Below are 17,463 nucleotides of genomic sequence, written 5' to 3' on the forward strand. Positions count from 1 at the left end.
GGATGGCGCATGGCTGTGCAACCCGCCGTCTTTGAATCTTTGCATCGGCATCAATGGAAAACACCCCGCGAAGATTGGCTCGGCGGGTAGTGCAGGTCCGGGAGTCGCAAAGCGGGCTGCCGCGCTTGGGGTTGCCGAGAATATTCCCGGTTTGGGTGTTGTTCTTCACCGTCTCCCGGCACGCAATCGAGACCATCCCGCAGTACCTGCGATGTAAAAGGAATGCGCGACCAGCTGATAATCCCGCTCTTAATTTAACCGCCCTCATAAGGTTTCGAGTGGAGGTTTTCGAATGATTTAGTCCAATTCTGTAGCGCGAATGGTCGTTATCGCCGGGAAACCTTGGGGCCAACGAGGGGTGGTAGAATGGCGATGCAGCCATCTTGGAGAAGAATCACGCAATGCGGGACTGCGAGAGCACGTAATACCCCCGACTCCACGAACACACCCAAATCCCCCTCCAAGGACGATCACTCCGAATGTCGGGCGGAAGGGGGCCTCGAGCAATAATAAAAAAAAAATGATGGCGAAGAGGGGGGGCTCTTATCTGTTGCCGACGAAAACGTTGCCGGCAACGGTTGTGTTGGTATTTCACAAACCCCCTGAGATCAGGCGTGAACTCTTTCTCCCATTTCCTGCAACATCAATACACTGCAGATAATCCCGTCCGGAACGAACTGTTGCCCACGGCGCACCACTCGGCTTGTTTAGACGCCGGCATCAAGGACATTTTCTTCATCCCATAGCTGGACCAACTCACCTAACCCCCCATCCCCCCTTCCTCGACCAATGATACCCTGAACAAGACGACGCCATGGCAGACATCCCGGATACGCAGACCGTCCTCATCCTCTATGCTGCAAAGCAGCCGTACGAGACGGCAGAGGGCTACGCAGTACCCCAGCTCCAAGATGAGAGGGAAGTGTTGGTACAGACGGAGCACATCGGGCTGAACCCAATCGACTGGAAGGCACCGTAAGTCCTCCTCCAGCGATCCCCATGCACCCGCAGCAGCCACTGACCAACACCAACACACAGAGACTTCAACTTCGCAATCCCCTCCCTCCCCTACATCTCCGGCCGCGAGCTCGTCGGCCGCGTGGTCCGCCGCCACCCCTCCTCGACCTCCCGCCTCCAGCCCGGCGACCGCGTCCTCGTCATCTCCACAGACTACCGCGACCTCCGCAAGGCCGCCTACCAGCAGTACGTCGCCACCGCAGACTTCAACGCCGTCCGCCTGCCCCCGCCCGCGGTCGTCTCCCCTGCCGCCGGCGCCACCCTCGGCGTCGCCTTCGTCGCCGCCGTCCTGTCCCTCGGCGTCTGCATGGGCGTCGACTTCTCCTCCGTCCTCGACGGCCCCGACCTGCTCTCCCTCGTCCGCTCCATCCCGCCGGACGCCCTCCCCGCCGACATCCGCGCAGAGTGCCTCTCCGGCATCCGGGACGGGGAGCGCGCTGTCGCGGGCGACTGGGTCGCCATCTGGGGCGGGTCCTCGACGTCGGCCAACCTCGCCGTGCAGCTCGCGCGGCTGGCAGGACTCAAAGTCGTCACCGTCGTGGACAAACTGCGCCACGGCCTGCGTCTATCCAACCACACCGTCCTCCGCCCAGACCTCCTCGTCGACAGCCACGACCCCTCGCGCGCCGTCGACATCATCCGCGCCAACGTCGGCAAGACGCTGCGCTTCGCCCTCGATACCTCCGGCCGCGACTCCGCGACCTCGCTCCTGCGCGCACTCGCCCCTCAAGACCCGTCCAGGCCTCCCAGTCCGCCGGATACCCCGCGCAACGCGGACCCATCCCTCAAACACCTCATCGGGCTCACGGGACTACCCAAGGAGGCTGCGCCAGAGGGCGTGGCGTACCACACTGTTCCCATCAAAGTCTTCCACGAAGTCCCGGCCGTGGGCGAGGCGCTGGTCCTCTGGCTGGAGCGGCTGCTCGCGGCCGGGCTGGTCAGCGCGCCCGAGGTGCTCGGCGTAGAGAGCGGGTTCGAGGGTATCAACCGCGGCCTGGACCGGATGCGGCGCGGCGAGATCCGCGGGGGCAGGATGGTTGTCAGCCTTGCCAGCGACGCGGAGACGGGGTTTGCGAGGGAGCCGAGCGCGCCGCCGGCGCTGGTGGATTCTCCTGGTGCTGGTGGCGCGGCGTCTTCGCAGTCTTCCAGCCCCGAGTTCACCGCCACCGAGCCCGGCGTGAGAGGACGGAGCGCGTCCCTGTGGCAGGGCGCGGCGGAGGATGCCGTGCCGAGACACGTGCCGGACGGCGGCATCTCGTCGGAGGAGCAAGCGGGCACGTCGCGGAGTGCTACTGGGTTCTTGTGGCAGCCGAAGCAGGCTGGGATCGTCGCTGAGAAGCCCCTCTCATAGCGCTGGAGGGTCGAGGATGGAACGGTGCAAGGCAGAGATTCAGCGTCAGAGGACGCGGGATAACGTAATCAAGACCTCATGTTCATATGGGTTTAACAAAATTTGATAGAAGTAACGAATGCCGAAGATTCCCTTGTTGTTTGAGAAGAATGATGCAGTAGGCGTGATCGGTGATCGGTGAGACGGGACGGAATTGGATTGGCCGTGGCGGGAAATAGTGGGGCTGCCGAACCCCTCACCGGCCGAGAGGATTGGCACCACCGTTAGTTCCTTCCCGTTGGCATATCTCTCATCTCATCTGACCCATCCAACTTCGAAATTGCACAGCAGATCTGTCAGAGGCCAATTTTCATCAAACCTTCTTTGAATGAGGCATACCTCAGGATGCCACCCGTTGCTTCTGAAATCCAGCGCTTGCCGCCCGAGCTTATCTTACACGTCATCGAGGGCCTCCTCCCAAATGGAAGAGCGATTCTCCCAGCCTCGTCCAGCGCGACAAAGACACTCATATCCTTTACTCTCGTCTCCAGATCAACCCACGAGCTGGCTACCAGGCTACTCCGCGAACGATGCATGCACCTCGACTCCAGCTGGCGTCTTAGCTTGGTGCTCTTGACCATGTCAGCACCGCGACTTTCGACTCTCCCTTTCGTACTTCCCCTGAAATGCATCACTTCGCTATACCTCAGTCCCTTTGGCAAGCACCTAGATGACCAGCCCATGACACTCTGGATTAGAGAGCTGCTCTGCGAAGTATGCGGCAGTCTTCGACGGCTCGTAATAGACTGGCCCATGAACACCTTGCCCCCATGGGACGACCATTTCAACGTGATACCAACATTAGCGGACGGACTTCACCGACTCGCCAAGCTGGAGGAGCTGGTCGTTCTGCGCAACTATCCGTATCTCATCACAAACTGGACGATCTTGAAAAGCCTCCGGCGCGTGGTGCTTTTCGACGCTCACGTCGACACATTCCTGTTGTGGAGAGACATCTTTAATTGCCGCAGCCTCGACCAAGTTGTGTTTGTTCGGCCAGCCGTCGTTGGGGTTGCATACGTCAAAGAGAAGGCGCAAGACTTTCTATCGGCTGCAACCTCGAAGCGACTCAAGGTCACTCTCGCCAACGTAGAGAACGAAATGCCGGAAGTGGTGACGACGAGGTGGGCCGAGTACGATCCGGAGAACAGGATGACTGTGGAAAAGTACTACATCCCGACGTCCTTCTACGGTGATGATGACACAAGCACTGTGTGTTGCGACTGGGTAAAGGCGGCTGCGCTGAGAGGTTCAATTTGGGATTGGGAGGGCCAGCCCGTGGAAGCCCCGCCCATGGTTATTAGTCCACAACCAAACGGCAATGATTGAGGCAGCGACATGGACGAAAGCGGTCTCTCGATGAGAAATTGGCTGCTATGCGGCATGGTCACGCAGAATGTGGTAACGCAGATTCTGCTAGCACTGCTTTCACAACTGCTGTCTGGCAGGTCTCGCAAGGGATTCCCGAGTCAAAATGTCTCGTGTGCAATACTCGGGAGGCGAAATCCAGGGTCCAGGATCCGGGGTAGATCCCAACGGTCCCCGATGCAGGACGGATGCCAAGACGGCGGAGACGATGGGCAGACTGCACGTCAAAGCATTCGCGGTTTCGTTAATTTTTGGGTGCGGTAAGCCTCTGCATCGCCATGACGGGAGCTCGCTTTCGGGCAACTTGTCCAGCCGACAGCGCCACGTTATTACGCAGCGTCAATCACAGGGTGATTCACGGCGCCGACGCTCGGTCAAGTCTCTCAGCGCCATCGGCTACAGCATGTCAACCCGCGCGCCGGCCGTTTCCATCTCGACGGCGGAGGGCGGCAGAAGCCCGGGCGCAAGATGAGCGCGCATCGGCGGGAAGACGGGACGCTGCGGTATATCAGACAAGCGTTGGCCAGTCTGTCAGTGCGACCAATAAGCCTTTCGAGCAAAGTCAATCCCAGCGAGTTGAGACGGGGAAGGTCTGTTCGCGAGAGGTGGTAATGCGGGGATCCGAGACATGCGGTGCTAGGTATCTCAGGCAGCATGCAATTGAGGGGTAATCCGCCCGGATTTCAGTCCGCGGGCTTTCGTCGCTGATGAGTCCTAACATTTGGACGAGAGCATTAGTGACCGTACGATGGCTCGGACAGATCGGATGCAAGCTCTTGGGGTCAGCTGCAGGCAGCATCGGCAGAACGAGCCTGGGATATTGACAAACGAGCGAGTCGACTGTGGGTGGTCAGCTAGGTGAGTGGTGAGGTACTTGCTGCGGTGCTTGCGGGTGACGTTGCATTGGATAGTTTTGCTTCTCCAACCCCCCACGTCGCAGGGCAGGGAGAGACGGAGCGTCGGTCCCCAATCAGGTGGCTTGGAGGGTGTCAATCAGTGCGATTGATGTATCGCCCTGCAGCAAAGACAAGAGCTTCTGGGCGGCGGTTGGTCGCATAGAGAGGGCGAAATGCGGGAAGATCAGGGCGGACAGGATCGGGCGACATGGGGCCGGGTGCGCATGAGGGCTTCCAGAACATGTCGTAGAACATTTCCGACGGCGGTGGTAGAGCACACAGATGGTACGGTCTGCCAGTGCAGCCATGTGAGCGACTCTGCGATCGGTGTGTTCAGGCGGCGGTGTCTGTGGTGGAGGAGGATGATGTTGGATGGAGAATGATGTGCAGGTGGACGCATCCAAGCACCGTTTAGCGACATGGGGCACGACGGTGAGGCGGCGGTTAAGGCAAGCGTCCGTTGTGTACCTAAAGAGAGGCGGAGGAGGCACGCGGGGACGGCTAAAAGGGTCAATTGGAAGTCGTCCAGTAAGGTACCACCTTAAGTACCGTTGATGGAGTCAGGTTCCTTCCCGCCAATCAGTCAAGCAGGTCGGATCAACGGTGGCCGAGAGGGCCGAGCGGGCGGTGCCGGGACCAGAGGCTGCACCTGCGTTCTTCTTATTCAATGCAAACCTATGTGAACGGCAAGAGGCGCATCTTCAACACCTGCCCAATCGATGGCCGCAGGGCAAGAGGTTCCATTAGTGGCGAGCGGGCCGTCGACGGAGGCCGAATGGAAGGCTGGAAGAAGGAAGCAACGTGAGAGGCGGAAGGAAGGAACGGTTCAGCGCTAAGGGTGTAATGGGAAACGGTGACGGTGAGTGGGTGGGCCACAGCCGCCAAAGGTACCAACACCGACGGGAAGGAAGGAGGCGCTGGATGACCTTTCTGTTGTTGCTCCATTCTTCTCTTCAGTGCCTTCACAAGTCATTACCTACCTAGCAAGAGTCAACTCACCCACCCACTTTCCCATCCGAGTCCCGATGACATGACACGATCTGACATGGCAAGAGACAGACACCTCGGCGTTAAATGCAATTCAGCAGTAAACCAGCAGGAGTAATGCCTGTTTCCTTCGAGAGACCACCTCATTCAACTAGCCCAGAGGCGAATGACCAAAGACCAAAGACCATACCTAGTCCAACGGCCAGAGTCTATAGACAAACCCGCCCATCCGTCCACATTCCGCCTTGCCAGTGTCATCCCCGCAACTTGTGCACGCCGTATCGACCTTCATTTTCTCGTCTTTATGCTTCAACTGACTGACTGACTCTCCAGTCCTCCACCAATCCCCGATCCCCGACCCCCGAACTGTCTCTGGGCCAGTGTCTCTCCTGCTTCTACCGACGACCGCCCCCCCGTCAAGTCAACTGTCTCTCCCCCGACTCGTCTCGGGGGTATTCGTAAACCAAACCCCATTCTTTGGCCATTCCTTGGCCGTCCCATCCCACCGTCCCAATTCTCCATTTTACCCCGTTTTTCGCTTTGCTTCGTACCTTAGGTGGCCCCCGTAGCGTCCGCCCTGCAACTACCTTCGCCGTACCTAGGTACTGCTGCTGCTGCACACTCGACGCACTCCCAGGCCAAGCGACCCCCTCGTCCACCCATTCCAGTTACCTGGTGTTCCATCGCAGACCCTCTTTCCCAGTCCACCGTCTCCAGTACTCCAGTTTCTCTCCAGCTGGACACTCTCGCCTCAACTCTGCCTTTCTCTCTCGCTTCGTCACCGTCTCCTCTTCCTCCCTTCTACCCGTCTGCACCAAGCTGGACCGCCAGTCCTCTCCCTCCAGCATACACCTCACCGTCAGTTGACTCGCAACTTTTTGTACTCTGGACACAAGACAATGTCGAACCTTGATACCCTTACTGGCCCCGTTTCCTCGTCGTTATGAGATCGCGTTTTCTTGGGTTCCACGGAGCATAGGTAAGATTGACTTTGCTCCTCTCCCGTTCTGCAACCCCGATGGATGTGCAACCCGCCTGATTCCAGCCGTCGACCAGGTCTTTTTTGCAACTTGTAATGTGCTAATTCTTCCATAGGCGTTGCAACATCCCGATCCTGGCGCCCTCCCGCGCACCACCTCCGAATCCCGTCCCGTCCCTCCTCGTATCCCGAACATCCCGACCCTAGAAATGCCCGACAAAAACCTCACCACGATTTCCTACGCCGCTGGCGCATCTCTCGCCGCAATCGCACTCGTCTACGTATTTGCGCCCACTTTCACAATCGACGAGACCAGCACATCGTCTTCCCGAAGAAAGGGCGTCGTGGGTCTGCGCAATGCAGCCAACGACTGCTTCATAAACTCGACCCTGCAGGCCCTCGCCGGCCTCGGAGAGCTGCGCATATACCTCATTCGCGAGACGCATCGCAGGAATATCGACGATGACGGCGTGTACTCCCAATTGGTCCAGCCGCCAGGCAAGACTTACCCAGACTGGAAGATTGAGGGCATGCAGCGCGGCCTGGTCACCAAGGGCCTCAAGGACATGCTCGACTCCCTGAACGAGAGGCCTATCTATAAGAAGTCCATCTCGGCCATTGATTTTGTCAGGGTTCTGGAGCAGGCGTTCCGACAGCGCATTTCAAGACAGCAGCAGGATGCGCAGGAGTTCCTCCAAATTGTTGCCGAGAGACTTAAGGAGGAATACCACGCAGGCGAGAGGGCCCGCGCACATGCGCAGCTAGCCGCCTCTCGAGCAGCCTCGGCTGGGGCTTCGGTCAATGGCGAGGCCGTTCAAGAGAAACTCGAGAATCTCAACCTTACGAACGGTCACGCCGACGGATCTTCCTCCGATCTTCCGACGCCGACCGTACCCAAGATTCAGACGAATGGAGTCCACATTTCCGCCGACGAAGACGAGGGTTTCCCCATGGAAGGAAGATACGAGTCGCAATCCGAGTGTCAGACCTGCGGCTACAAGACGAAGCCGAGGGAAGAGACGTTCTACATGCTGACCTTGAACGTCCCTCAGACCAGCTCTACCACGCTGAGCTCATGTTTCGACGAGATTTTTAAGACGGAGATGATTGACGATTTCAAGTGCGAGAGGTGCAGGTTAATTCATGGTGAAGAGTCGCTGAAGAAAGACCTGGCAAAGGCACAGACCGACAGCGAAAAGCAAGCGTTGGAAGAAGCAATTCGGAAATTGCGCTTCGCAATCGACGTCGATCCCGAACATGTACCCGAGGACATTCTCTTGCCCGACATTAGCACGGCACCAAAGCGCAAAATCGCACGCTCGACTCGCCTTACATCTTTCCCCCGCATTCTGGCCGTGCATCTCTCACGTTCAATCTACGAGCAAACCTCGACCAAGAACTCGGCCAAAGTCGCATTTCCCGAACGTCTGCCGTTGGGCGGCCTCCGCGACCGCAGAAATTACAAGCTGCTTGGCCTAGTGACGCATAAGGGCAGCCACCACAGCGGACACTACGAGTCTTTCCGGCGCCAAAACACCTACGCGCCCTACTCGAACCAGAACACGTTCCAGCCCTCGGGCATTTACAGCAAGACAGCCAGTCCCGCGGCCACACCGCAGCCATCTACACCGCAACTCGGTGCAAGCCCTGCCGTGTCGACGCCCGACCTCCTCACCCCGAGCTCCGAAACGAACTCAACGCCGCCGTCACTATCTTCCTCCGACGGATCGCCAAGGGAGCGCATCAAGAAGCGCATCAGCCCCACATCCGCGCCGCGCGACAAGCAGAGGGAACCCGACTCGGGCAGCATCAGATCCGTAAAGTCCATCACAGCTTCCGCTAAGAGCACCGTCTCCAAGATCTCCCAGCGTGTCAGCGGCAACAGCACGCCGAGCACCAGTCCGCCGCGCTCCACGCCCATGGCCGTTGCGCCCCGCCCGCCCGTACATAGGCGAAAGAAGCAACCCACCGACCGCTGGTGGCGCATCAGCGACGAGAAGGTCCGCGAGGCCAAGACGAGCGAGGTCCTCGACCTCCGTCGCGAGGTCTACCTGCTCTTCTACGAGCTCGAGAGGGACAGCCCGTAGAGCGAGGCTGGTGACGTCCCAGTGCCGCTGCCCCGACGTGGGATGTTGCCGCCCGAGTACGATCCGCTTCGGCACTACACGACCATTACATCGAGACGAGTCACCTTCTGGCGGTGAAACCGCGCACACAACACGACGCCTTCACCCGAACATACGTACCGCAATTGGACATAGGCTGCAAAGCAAGAGAGGGGCAAACAAAAGAAAAGTGCATTGGCTGGCGCATCGTCATTTCTAGCATTCATGGTTTGGGTATCCGTTGGAATCCATGCATTGGGGAAGTAGACGTGTTGGCTTTTTTCTTTTACGGAAGAGATGAGGGATTTGGGGCCAGTAGAAGTGGTAGCGGGGAGTATGAGAGATGGTAGAGATTAACTGCGCAATGCAGACAGACATACATGGCAAGAAACATCAATGTTGAATACATGAAGTATATCGAGAACATCTCCATCAGCACTATGTTTATACCGAGAGCCACAATGCACAATAATGACCCAACGTGAACACAGAGACACTCTGCATAGGCATTCGTTTATCGCTTAACAAGACCGCCGGGGTGGTCCGAAGTTGAGATGGTATCAGATATCAGATTAAGAGACGACGATCCTCAAGGATGAAGGTGGAAACATCCCTCAGGCCCACGCTACGTCAATGATCTGCATCTACACAGATAACATCCTATCCAGGATAATGAAAACAAGTCATTAAGGAGGAACTTTGAGACGCAAAAGATCAGCGAAAAAAAAAGGGTACATGTTCGATTAGTACTACCGTTCGTACACGGTCAACTCCAAAGCGCCAACATGCTAGCTCTACAGTAGTTCATTCCCTCCACCCGGCGCGCGCTCACGTCCCTCCTGTCTCTCTTGGTTTCCCGTCATTTTATAATGTCTTCATCCTCTCATTAGATTAAAACCCCAGTTCTCCTGATGCCTACTGTCCGAGGATCTCACCGGCCATCTTGGCCTGGTCCTCCGGGCTCAACGGCGCCTGGCTGCGCACTTTGTCCGCCTTCTCGGCGTCGAAGCGCCACAGCCCGCCCGTCTTGTCGGCGTCCCCGCTAAGCGGCAGACCGACGTTGGGGCCGAGAGTCTCGAGGACAGAGTCGGTGGTGGCCTGGCGGTCGGTAAAGTACCGCCTCTCCCAGGCGCGGCCCTCGGCCTTCTCCTTTGCGCGGAGCTCGCGCTGGGCCTTTTCGATGGCGGACTTCTCGCGCGAGACGGCGTCCATGTCGCCCTTTGCGATGCCCTCGGCGACGCCCTTCCAGGCGCGGCGGGACTCGAGGGGGTGCTGCTTGTCGAGCGGGGCGACGACGAGCTTGGAGGTGGGGTGCTCGGCGGCGTCGTAGGTCTCGAGGAGGGTCTTTGAGGAGTTGTGCTTGGCGGAGCCCTGGTGGACCTCGAAGGACTTTGTCCAGACGCCGGTGATGTTGTAGGCGACGTCCTTCTCCTTGCCGGTGGGGTAGACGGAGGCGATGACGGAGTTCTTCTTGCCCGAGAGCCAGCCCTTGCCCGAGTAGTCGATCTTGGAGGTGAAGCCGGTGCAGGAGGTGATGAAGGAGGTGCCCTCGAGCTCGATGAAGGGGGCGCCGAAGATGAGGCCCTCGATGTGCAGGGCGGGAAGGGTGATGAGGTAGGTTTCCTTTTTGCCTTCCTCAGGGGAGGGGACGGTCAGGACGGCGTGGCCGATCTGCTTGATGTTGATTGTGCGGGAGAAGGTGGCCTTTTGGGCGTTGTAGCCCTCGAGGTGGACGCCGGTTGGGAGGTTTGTGATGGAGTAGGCTGTTGCTGGCGGGTGGTGGCTGTAGGAGTGTTCTTGGTTAACAATGCCTGTCTTATGTGCGGGATGGGTACGTGAGTGTGTATCTTACCTAACCTGCTCGCTGATGAGCTCCGTGGTGCCGGCCTCGTCCTCCCATTTTCCGAGGAAGAGCTCGCCGAGGAAGGGGTTGAGGGGCTTCTTCTCGTTGCCGTACTGCTCGGAGCGGGAGGCGTACTGCTGCTTGAGGGTGGTGATGAACCACTTGGTGACGAGGAGGGCGCGCTTGGCGGCGTCGGCCTCCTTCGCGGGGGCGACAAAGATGGAGGGGTGCTCGCACCAGTAGGAGGAGAACTCTGTCAGGGAGGTGGAGGAGAGGATGAAGGGCGGCGCGGTCAGGGAGGAGAGGTCGCCGTTGAAGGAGGCGATGGACTGGGAGAGAGGCAGAATGTCAGCTTCTTGTTGCGAAATTTAGGTTTGAGGGCGTCATCGGAGGTAGGTACAGAGACCGGGGAAAGAAATCCGTACCTTGAGGAAAGCTCCCCAGCTGCCCTGGTTGGCCTGGGCTTGAGCCTGTGTTGAGGTGGCCATTGTGTGGATCGGAGTTGTGTCTGTCGGGTTGTCTATGTGTGGCTTTCGCGATGTTTCGGCCGTGGAGGATGTCGTCGAGTCGCAAAAGGGGTGTGTCTCTTGGGTTGTTCGGGGAGGTAGGTAGGCAGGTACAATGGGAAGTCGGAGGTACGAATACGCACGAGGGTTGGCGGGGTGTCGCTGTGGTCTTTGTCTTGTGCCTTTGTGGGGAACCAGCAGCCAAAGTGGGATGTTGCAGGGCCCGGCGTTGGTTTAGGTAGCTGCTGCTTGTGCTGCTGCTGGGAAACTTTTGGCGGGGCCTTTGCCTCAACGGGGCAGGGGTCGGAGCTGCTTTTTCAGCGCTGCTGGGGGGCGGCCGGATGGTGGGACCTTGGGGCGGTAGGGAAGGTCTTGCAGTGGGTGGTGGTACCTTACGTACTGCCGAGAATCGTGAGAAATTGGGGGTACCTGATCCGCTTGTTGACGGGGCGATGAGTGATGAAGGTGGTGCGTTTCGTGGGATGCTTTTTCGAAGAGGATGTCTGGTCTTTGGGAAATTCTACCGCAACAATGAAGCCAAGCAATTGAGGAAATTAGGAAGCCAAAGGGCACCTGAAGAAAATTAATTAGAGGCCGTTGGAGACAGGCGACGGAGGGGGGGGCGGGCTGGACTCGTCGACGTTGACGTCAAGCAATGCGCACCAATGCGTGTCTCAATCCCAAAGGGGCGGAAAAGGCAGCGCGAAAGGGTTGGGTGGACAGGGGACAGGCGGCGGTGGCTGTGCGGCGTGTGTGCGACTACGACCACTGATGGAGAGACGTCATCGTCATTGACGGCGCCATCGCACGGGCCGCTTTGTCAGCCATTCTTTTGGCGGATTATCGGATTATCGGAGCTGAGCCACGTCCAGTGTGGCTGGTGGGCATCCATCCATCGCATGAGCAGCTTCCGTTTCAAGCTTCAGACGACGGACGGACGGCTCAGCGGGACGAAAGACCTTACTGCGCAGAGACGTGTGGGGAGCATAGTCCTCGAACGGGCCCGAGCTGCACCCCGCTCCGGCGTCGGCAGGATGCGATGCGACGGGGAAGGAAGCTCGGTCTCGGGTCTGCGATGCCCCATGGGGGAGATGCGGACTTGCAAGCGTCAGATATACGACGTATACATGCGCACCGGCAACGGCGGACCTTTGGTTTTCTGCAGTTTCTGGTTGATGGTACTTCGCCCGGGTTGAGCGTGAAATGTGTCTTTTTGGTCCTGTGCAGCTGTCAGCATCATACCTCCAAGAGGAAGGTGCTGTTGATTGGGTCAGATTTTGATGACGCTGGGCGGAGTGCTCGGAATTGAACCACTTCAAGACATTGTGTGAGTGCGACGTGATCCATTCAACTAGACGACATCGCATCGTATTCTCGAAAACTGCAAAGAGCATCTACGCCTGTGTATCCCGGGTATCATCACCATCCATCCATTTTTCCGAATCCCATCCTCAGCATGTCTCTTGTAACCTGCCAACCTCCTCACGGTTGATCCCCGAATAATGCCCCATACTCTTCTCCCCGATGATCATCCACGGGCTCGTCCGACACTCCCTGCTACTCTCAACCCACGTCCACGCAAGACACTTCTTCTTCAGCCCCTCGCAAACCTCCAAACACGCCTCCGCATTATCCACCCCGCCAACCTCATTCGACCTCTCGTCCGTCCTGCCCACATAATCCCTTCCCGGCCGCACTGGACCGCTCCGAAACTCCTCCACCGACGGCGCGCCGTAAATCTCCCACAGCTGGCCCCAAAACACCGGGCTCTCAAACCCCCGAAACGCGCCCCCGATGCGCCGCATCTCCGCCGGGTCCGCCACGCCGTGGAACGACACCAGCGGCGAGCAGAACCGGTCCCCCATGATCTTGGAGATGCCCGGCCGCTCCCCGTTGAAGAAGTGGCTGTACCGCTCGTCGAGGTACACGCCCACCTTCTGAAACGCCGTCGCGATCAGCTTGTCGCCCCACGTCTCTGTCAGCGAGCTCTCCTGCGCGGCGGCGACCACGTCCCGCCGCGAGAGCAGCTTGGCGGCCGCCTCGTGCGAGATGACCACCGACGACCCGCCGTGCGCGAAGCGCCCGCGGAAGTCGCCCACCGCGTTGCCGATGTACTGCGCCGCGTCGGGGTCCCAGTGCGCGAGCAGCAGCCGCAGCGAGGACTGGACGAGGTACGTGTCGTCGTCGAGGATGACGTACCACTTCTTGCGCGGGAGGTTGTCGTAGACGAACTCCAGACCCCAGATGAACTGTTTGACAAGTGTCAGTTTGGGTGTGCAGCGTTTTATTAGTGCAGCCATTCAGAGGGAAGAGGGGTGGGGGGAGGATGACTGCGTGAACACGCGGGGCAAGAAGATAACGACGGTTGTAAGTACCTACCTTCAACGCATCCAGATCCCACCCGAAACTCTGGCCAATCTCCGTCGCCCGCTGGTCGTCACCCTTTTCGATGGCGTCCCGGAAGGCGATGTACTCCTGGAACTTCGGCGCATCGTGGTGCTTCCGCATCTCGGGCATCGCCATAACCCCGCCGACGGCATCGTGCACCTCCACCCCGGCATGCGTCCCGTTCCCGCGCGGGGTCCAGTCGCCGACGACGACAAAAGAGTCCGCGTCTGCTGCGCTCAGCTCGAAGGCCTCGAGCTGGGCCGCCAGACGGTGCCGCGTGCCGTAGCCGGTCTTGATGAGCAGGCCGACGTCCGTCCGGAAGTCGATTGGGTATTTCGCGGGCGAGTACAGCCAAGCGTCCTTTTCCACGCCATCGCCGCGCCACCAGTTGCTCAGGCCCGAGACATTGAAGCGCAGCGCGAGGACAAGCGGGTTGTCGTAGGGCAGGACCAGGAATAGGAGGGCGTTGCCGATGAGGAAGGCGAAGACGAGGAGGGTGACGAGACGGCGGAGGCGCGGGGAGGGGAGAATCATTGCTGGTGCGGGCCGTTGTTGGCGGCGCCGCGGCGAGGGAGGAGGAGGTGGTCGTGTGGCGATATTGTCATGAGCTGGTGGCCTTCATACCCCGCGGGTCGTGTTGGCAAATATGATCGCACGAGCGTATGATCAGGCTTTCGAGTTGCATGCAGACAAAAAGCAGCTCTCGACAGACGGCAATCAGGCGATAATCGCTTCGTTGATGAGGTCCTAAGTCGGGTTGGCGAGAGATATGTGCAGCGAGGGAGGAATCGTGACGTAAGCCCAAGCGCAAGTGTCTCCGCGGAGAACGGATGAGATATGTTGTCTCGTGCGGCAACAGCGCTGTTTATCTCTTGGACAGGTTGACAGATGAAGCTACGAAGCCATCACGACGCCGACGAGAAACATCATCACCAATGTCGGTTGTGCAGTAAGGAAAGATGAGAGCCAAGATGGGCAAGAAATTGCGCGGGCCACAGACACGTCTCACCAACGGCACAACCAAGCCGCTTCGGACGAAAACCGCTCCCGCAAAAAACGCAAAAAGAAACAAACGATAAGGGCGATTGGAGAACGCCGCGGCGCCAAGGCCCCTCTTCCCAAGGGCCACGCCACATACGCAGCACCTTCAGGTGAGAGTGAAGCGGCAACAAGATGGCTCTTGCGGCAATGTGCATGGCGTTTCGTAATTGTCCACTGTCGGGCTCCCACGCGCTGTCTCCGATAGCTGTTCCTGCAGCGGCATCCCTCATTCGGACTAGCACACAAGAAAAGAGAGAACCTAAGGGGAAATTCAATAAAAACACCAAGACTCGTCACCACCTGTGCCGCGCCTCTGCCGTGCCACTAAGCTCTCGTCTGCCCTCAAGCTTCGTTCTTGGCTGCAATTACAGCTGCTGGATGCCCAGAAACCGCCAACCTTCGACAGCGACACAGCCTCCGCCGAGCCAATATGCGCGTCTCACGTCTCATATTGCGCTCGTTCTTGCGAGAAAAAGCCAAAACGAGGATTCTCAGTACGAACCCCTCTAAGTTTTCAAAGGGAAAACGGCACTTAAAACAACCCCTCACGCCGGCCTGGCGAACCCTTGCCATCAGAGTTCTGCTGCTCGATGTTCCTGGCCCATGTCCAATTTGGGGGCAATGGTCTCCGCACCCCACGTTCGGGAGCGATCCAGTTACATCGGCTCCTAGCGATTGCTTCCCCGGGGGAACGATGTTGGAGAACTGCCGCTCTGCGCCACCGATCCGTGACATCGGGGCCGGCTGTCAGTCTTTTGGCAGGGTGACATATCATACCGTATCAGTATCATGTCAAGCACCATCTCAAAGTCCGAGAATCGCTTCTTTTCTTCTGTTTCGCTCTGTATTCGGTCGCATTCACTCAGGGTCCAGGCCAGAGGACGTTCCGAGTCCGTGTCACCGCGCTCATGGGTGGCCTGCTAGCGCCCGCTGCCACTTTTGAAGAGAACCCGCCGTCAACAACACCCATCGTCAAGGATCCCCCTTCCCGGCTGCCCCAACACCATCAAAACCACCTCGTCACGTCTTGACCGTGTCGAACTTGCTCTTTTGCCTAATCAGCCGTCCCCACTTGAAAAACGCCCACGGCACCGGCATCAATGCCAGCGCGATAAAGCCAAGCAAGCTGCTCGCCCAGCCGATGCCCAAATTACGGTACACTGCCGCCGTCAGCTACCAATGACTCGGTCAAGAACGGAGGTCGAGGGGTTCACATACTCTGGACGACAAACAGCGGGAACGCGCCAGCAAGCATATACCGCGCCAGGCTGTTCGCACTCGTCGCGCTCGCAATCGTGGTCCTGCGATACACGTCCACGAGGTACTGTATCGTGCTCACAAATAGGCAAATGTTCCCCCACGCAAACGGCATGATGGCCACCACGGGGCTCGCCCACGACACGTCCGCCCGCGCCGTCCACCCGAACCAGAACAGCCCCAGCGGCATGCCGAGACTGCCTATCATGGCCGGGTAGAGCCGGTACTCGGGCGGCGTGCGGTGCGGCGGGTGCTTCTTCGTCTGCGGGAGGTACAGCAGGGCGTTGCACAGTAGCACGGTCGCGGCGCCGAGGACACAGCCCACGGCGATCGAAATGAAGACGAGCCCCGCCTGCTCTACGCTGAAGCCGTACACGGTCTCGAAGACGTACGGCAGCGCGGCGAAGAAGGAGAAGAGCGTCGCGAACTCGCAGGCGACGTAGAGGCACACGAAGGAGACGATGGGCTCGGTGAGCATCATGCGGACGGGGCGGGTGAGGGCCGTGGTTGCGAAAGCTTGGATGCGCTCGCGTGCGGGTTTGCAGGGTTCGGTTGGGAGGCCAAGGTGTTTCTGACGTCGGGGTTTGAGGACGGAGTGGTAGGTTTCGCGCGCGAGGAGGGTGGTGAGCATGGAGGTGAGGATGAAGAAGAGGAGCGTCCATTGCGTCCAGCGCCAGCCTTTGCGGGTTACTACGAAGGAGCCTATGACGGGGCTGTGGAGGGTTAGCAAAGCAGCTTTCGAAGTGAAGGTGCCTTACCCGAGACCTGGGCCTAGGAACGGCATCAGGATGTAGATGGTCGACGGCAGCGCGCGTTGCGACGGTCGGAACGTCTCGTTGATGGTGCCGGATCCGATGGCCAGACTGGGGGAGAGGCAGAAACCTGCAAGAAAGCGCAGGATGCAGATGCCGGGGAAGGTGTGGCAGAAGCCCACGCCCAAGGTGAAGAGCCCACCGAGAGGGAGGCTGACGAGGTAGACTAGGTATCGTCCCACCGTTTCCGAAAGAGGGCCGCCGACGACCGGACCCAGGCCGAGGGCGAAGACGTACAGCGATAGCGGCAGGACTGCTTGTGTTGAGGTGACCCCGAATTCCTCGACGAGCTGGGTGTCGGCTGGGCTTATGATCGATGTTCCAACAGAGCTGGGCAGGGTATCGTCAGTGACATGGATCACTGAAGTTGGCCGGTTGATGCTTACGCTGTGAATGCCGCCGCTGCCAGCATCACGATCTGCCGTATCTTCAGCCGCAATGGCCAGTTATAGGGGTTACTGGGGTCGTCGTCCCATTTCCACTCCTTTGCGTCGGCATGGCTGTCTGGGTTATCGGAAGTCTTCGCGCGGCCTTCTGCCGGTCTCTCAGCTTTCTCGGGGTCATGTGCGATATCGTCCTGGCTTGCGGTCGGTGTGGTCTCTTCTCGAAGTGACCTAGATTCTGTCGAAGCTGCCATCTGGTCTCGTCACAATGTCCAAGTCGTAGCATATACTTGCAGAGAAGCAGACCAGCTCGACACATCGTAGAAGTGAGCCGTCGGCCATTATATGCCAGTGACAACAAAGATGCCCCATTAGCGCCGTTTGGATGCAATGATTCATATCTCCAACACCTTCAACACTACGGCAGCACTGGCGGCGGGTGCAATCTTGAGCTTGTGCCGGGAATGGGAGATCCTTCCCGCCATCGAGGC

General features: G+C 58.8%; 5 protein-coding genes across 5 annotated transcripts; 2 read left to right on the plus strand and 3 right to left on the minus strand.

The window, feature by feature from the left end:
* Positions 1-814: 814 nt before the first annotated feature.
* On the plus strand, positions 815-2,368 carry COL26b_008989 (uncharacterized protein; the record flags this gene model as incomplete). The annotated part of the gene is made up of 2 exons (XM_053181732.1): positions 815-975; positions 1,039-2,368. 2 exons carry the CDS (start codon positions 815-817, stop codon positions 2,366-2,368), a joined length of 1,491 nt encoding a protein of 496 aa, XP_053034273.1.
* Positions 2,369-6,846: 4,478 nt separating this feature from the next.
* Positions 6,847-8,724, plus strand: COL26b_008990 (uncharacterized protein; the record flags this gene model as incomplete). Its single annotated transcript, XM_053181733.1, has 1 exon — positions 6,847-8,724. One exon carries the CDS (start codon positions 6,847-6,849, stop codon positions 8,722-8,724), a length of 1,878 nt encoding a protein of 625 aa, XP_053034274.1.
* A 933-nt stretch (positions 8,725-9,657) lies between these two features.
* COL26b_008991 (uncharacterized protein) lies at positions 9,658-11,073 on the minus strand (the record flags this gene model as incomplete). The annotated part of the gene is made up of 3 exons (XM_053181734.1): positions 9,658-10,525; positions 10,595-10,914; positions 11,011-11,073. The coding sequence occupies 3 exons, from the start codon at positions 11,071-11,073 to the stop codon at positions 9,658-9,660; spliced, it is 1,251 nt and encodes a 416-aa protein (XP_053034275.1).
* Positions 11,074-12,542: 1,469 nt separating this feature from the next.
* COL26b_008992 (uncharacterized protein) lies at positions 12,543-14,013 on the minus strand (the record flags this gene model as incomplete). The annotated part of the gene is made up of 2 exons (XM_053181735.1): positions 12,543-13,340; positions 13,471-14,013. The coding sequence occupies 2 exons, from the start codon at positions 14,011-14,013 to the stop codon at positions 12,543-12,545; spliced, it is 1,341 nt and encodes a 446-aa protein (XP_053034276.1).
* A 1,527-nt stretch (positions 14,014-15,540) lies between these two features.
* On the minus strand, positions 15,541-17,226 carry COL26b_008993 (uncharacterized protein; the record flags this gene model as incomplete). Its single annotated transcript, XM_053181736.1, has 4 exons — positions 15,541-15,680; positions 15,739-16,490; positions 16,536-16,919; positions 16,976-17,226. 4 exons carry the CDS (start codon positions 17,224-17,226, stop codon positions 15,541-15,543), a joined length of 1,527 nt encoding a protein of 508 aa, XP_053034277.1.
* Positions 17,227-17,463: the final 237 nt, after the last annotated feature.

This window comes from Colletotrichum chrysophilum (assembly GCF_026319265.1).
Source record: "Colletotrichum chrysophilum strain AFK26 chromosome Unknown scaffold_83, whole genome shotgun sequence".
Classification (NCBI taxonomy): Eukaryota; Fungi; Ascomycota; class Sordariomycetes; order Glomerellales; family Glomerellaceae; genus Colletotrichum; species Colletotrichum chrysophilum.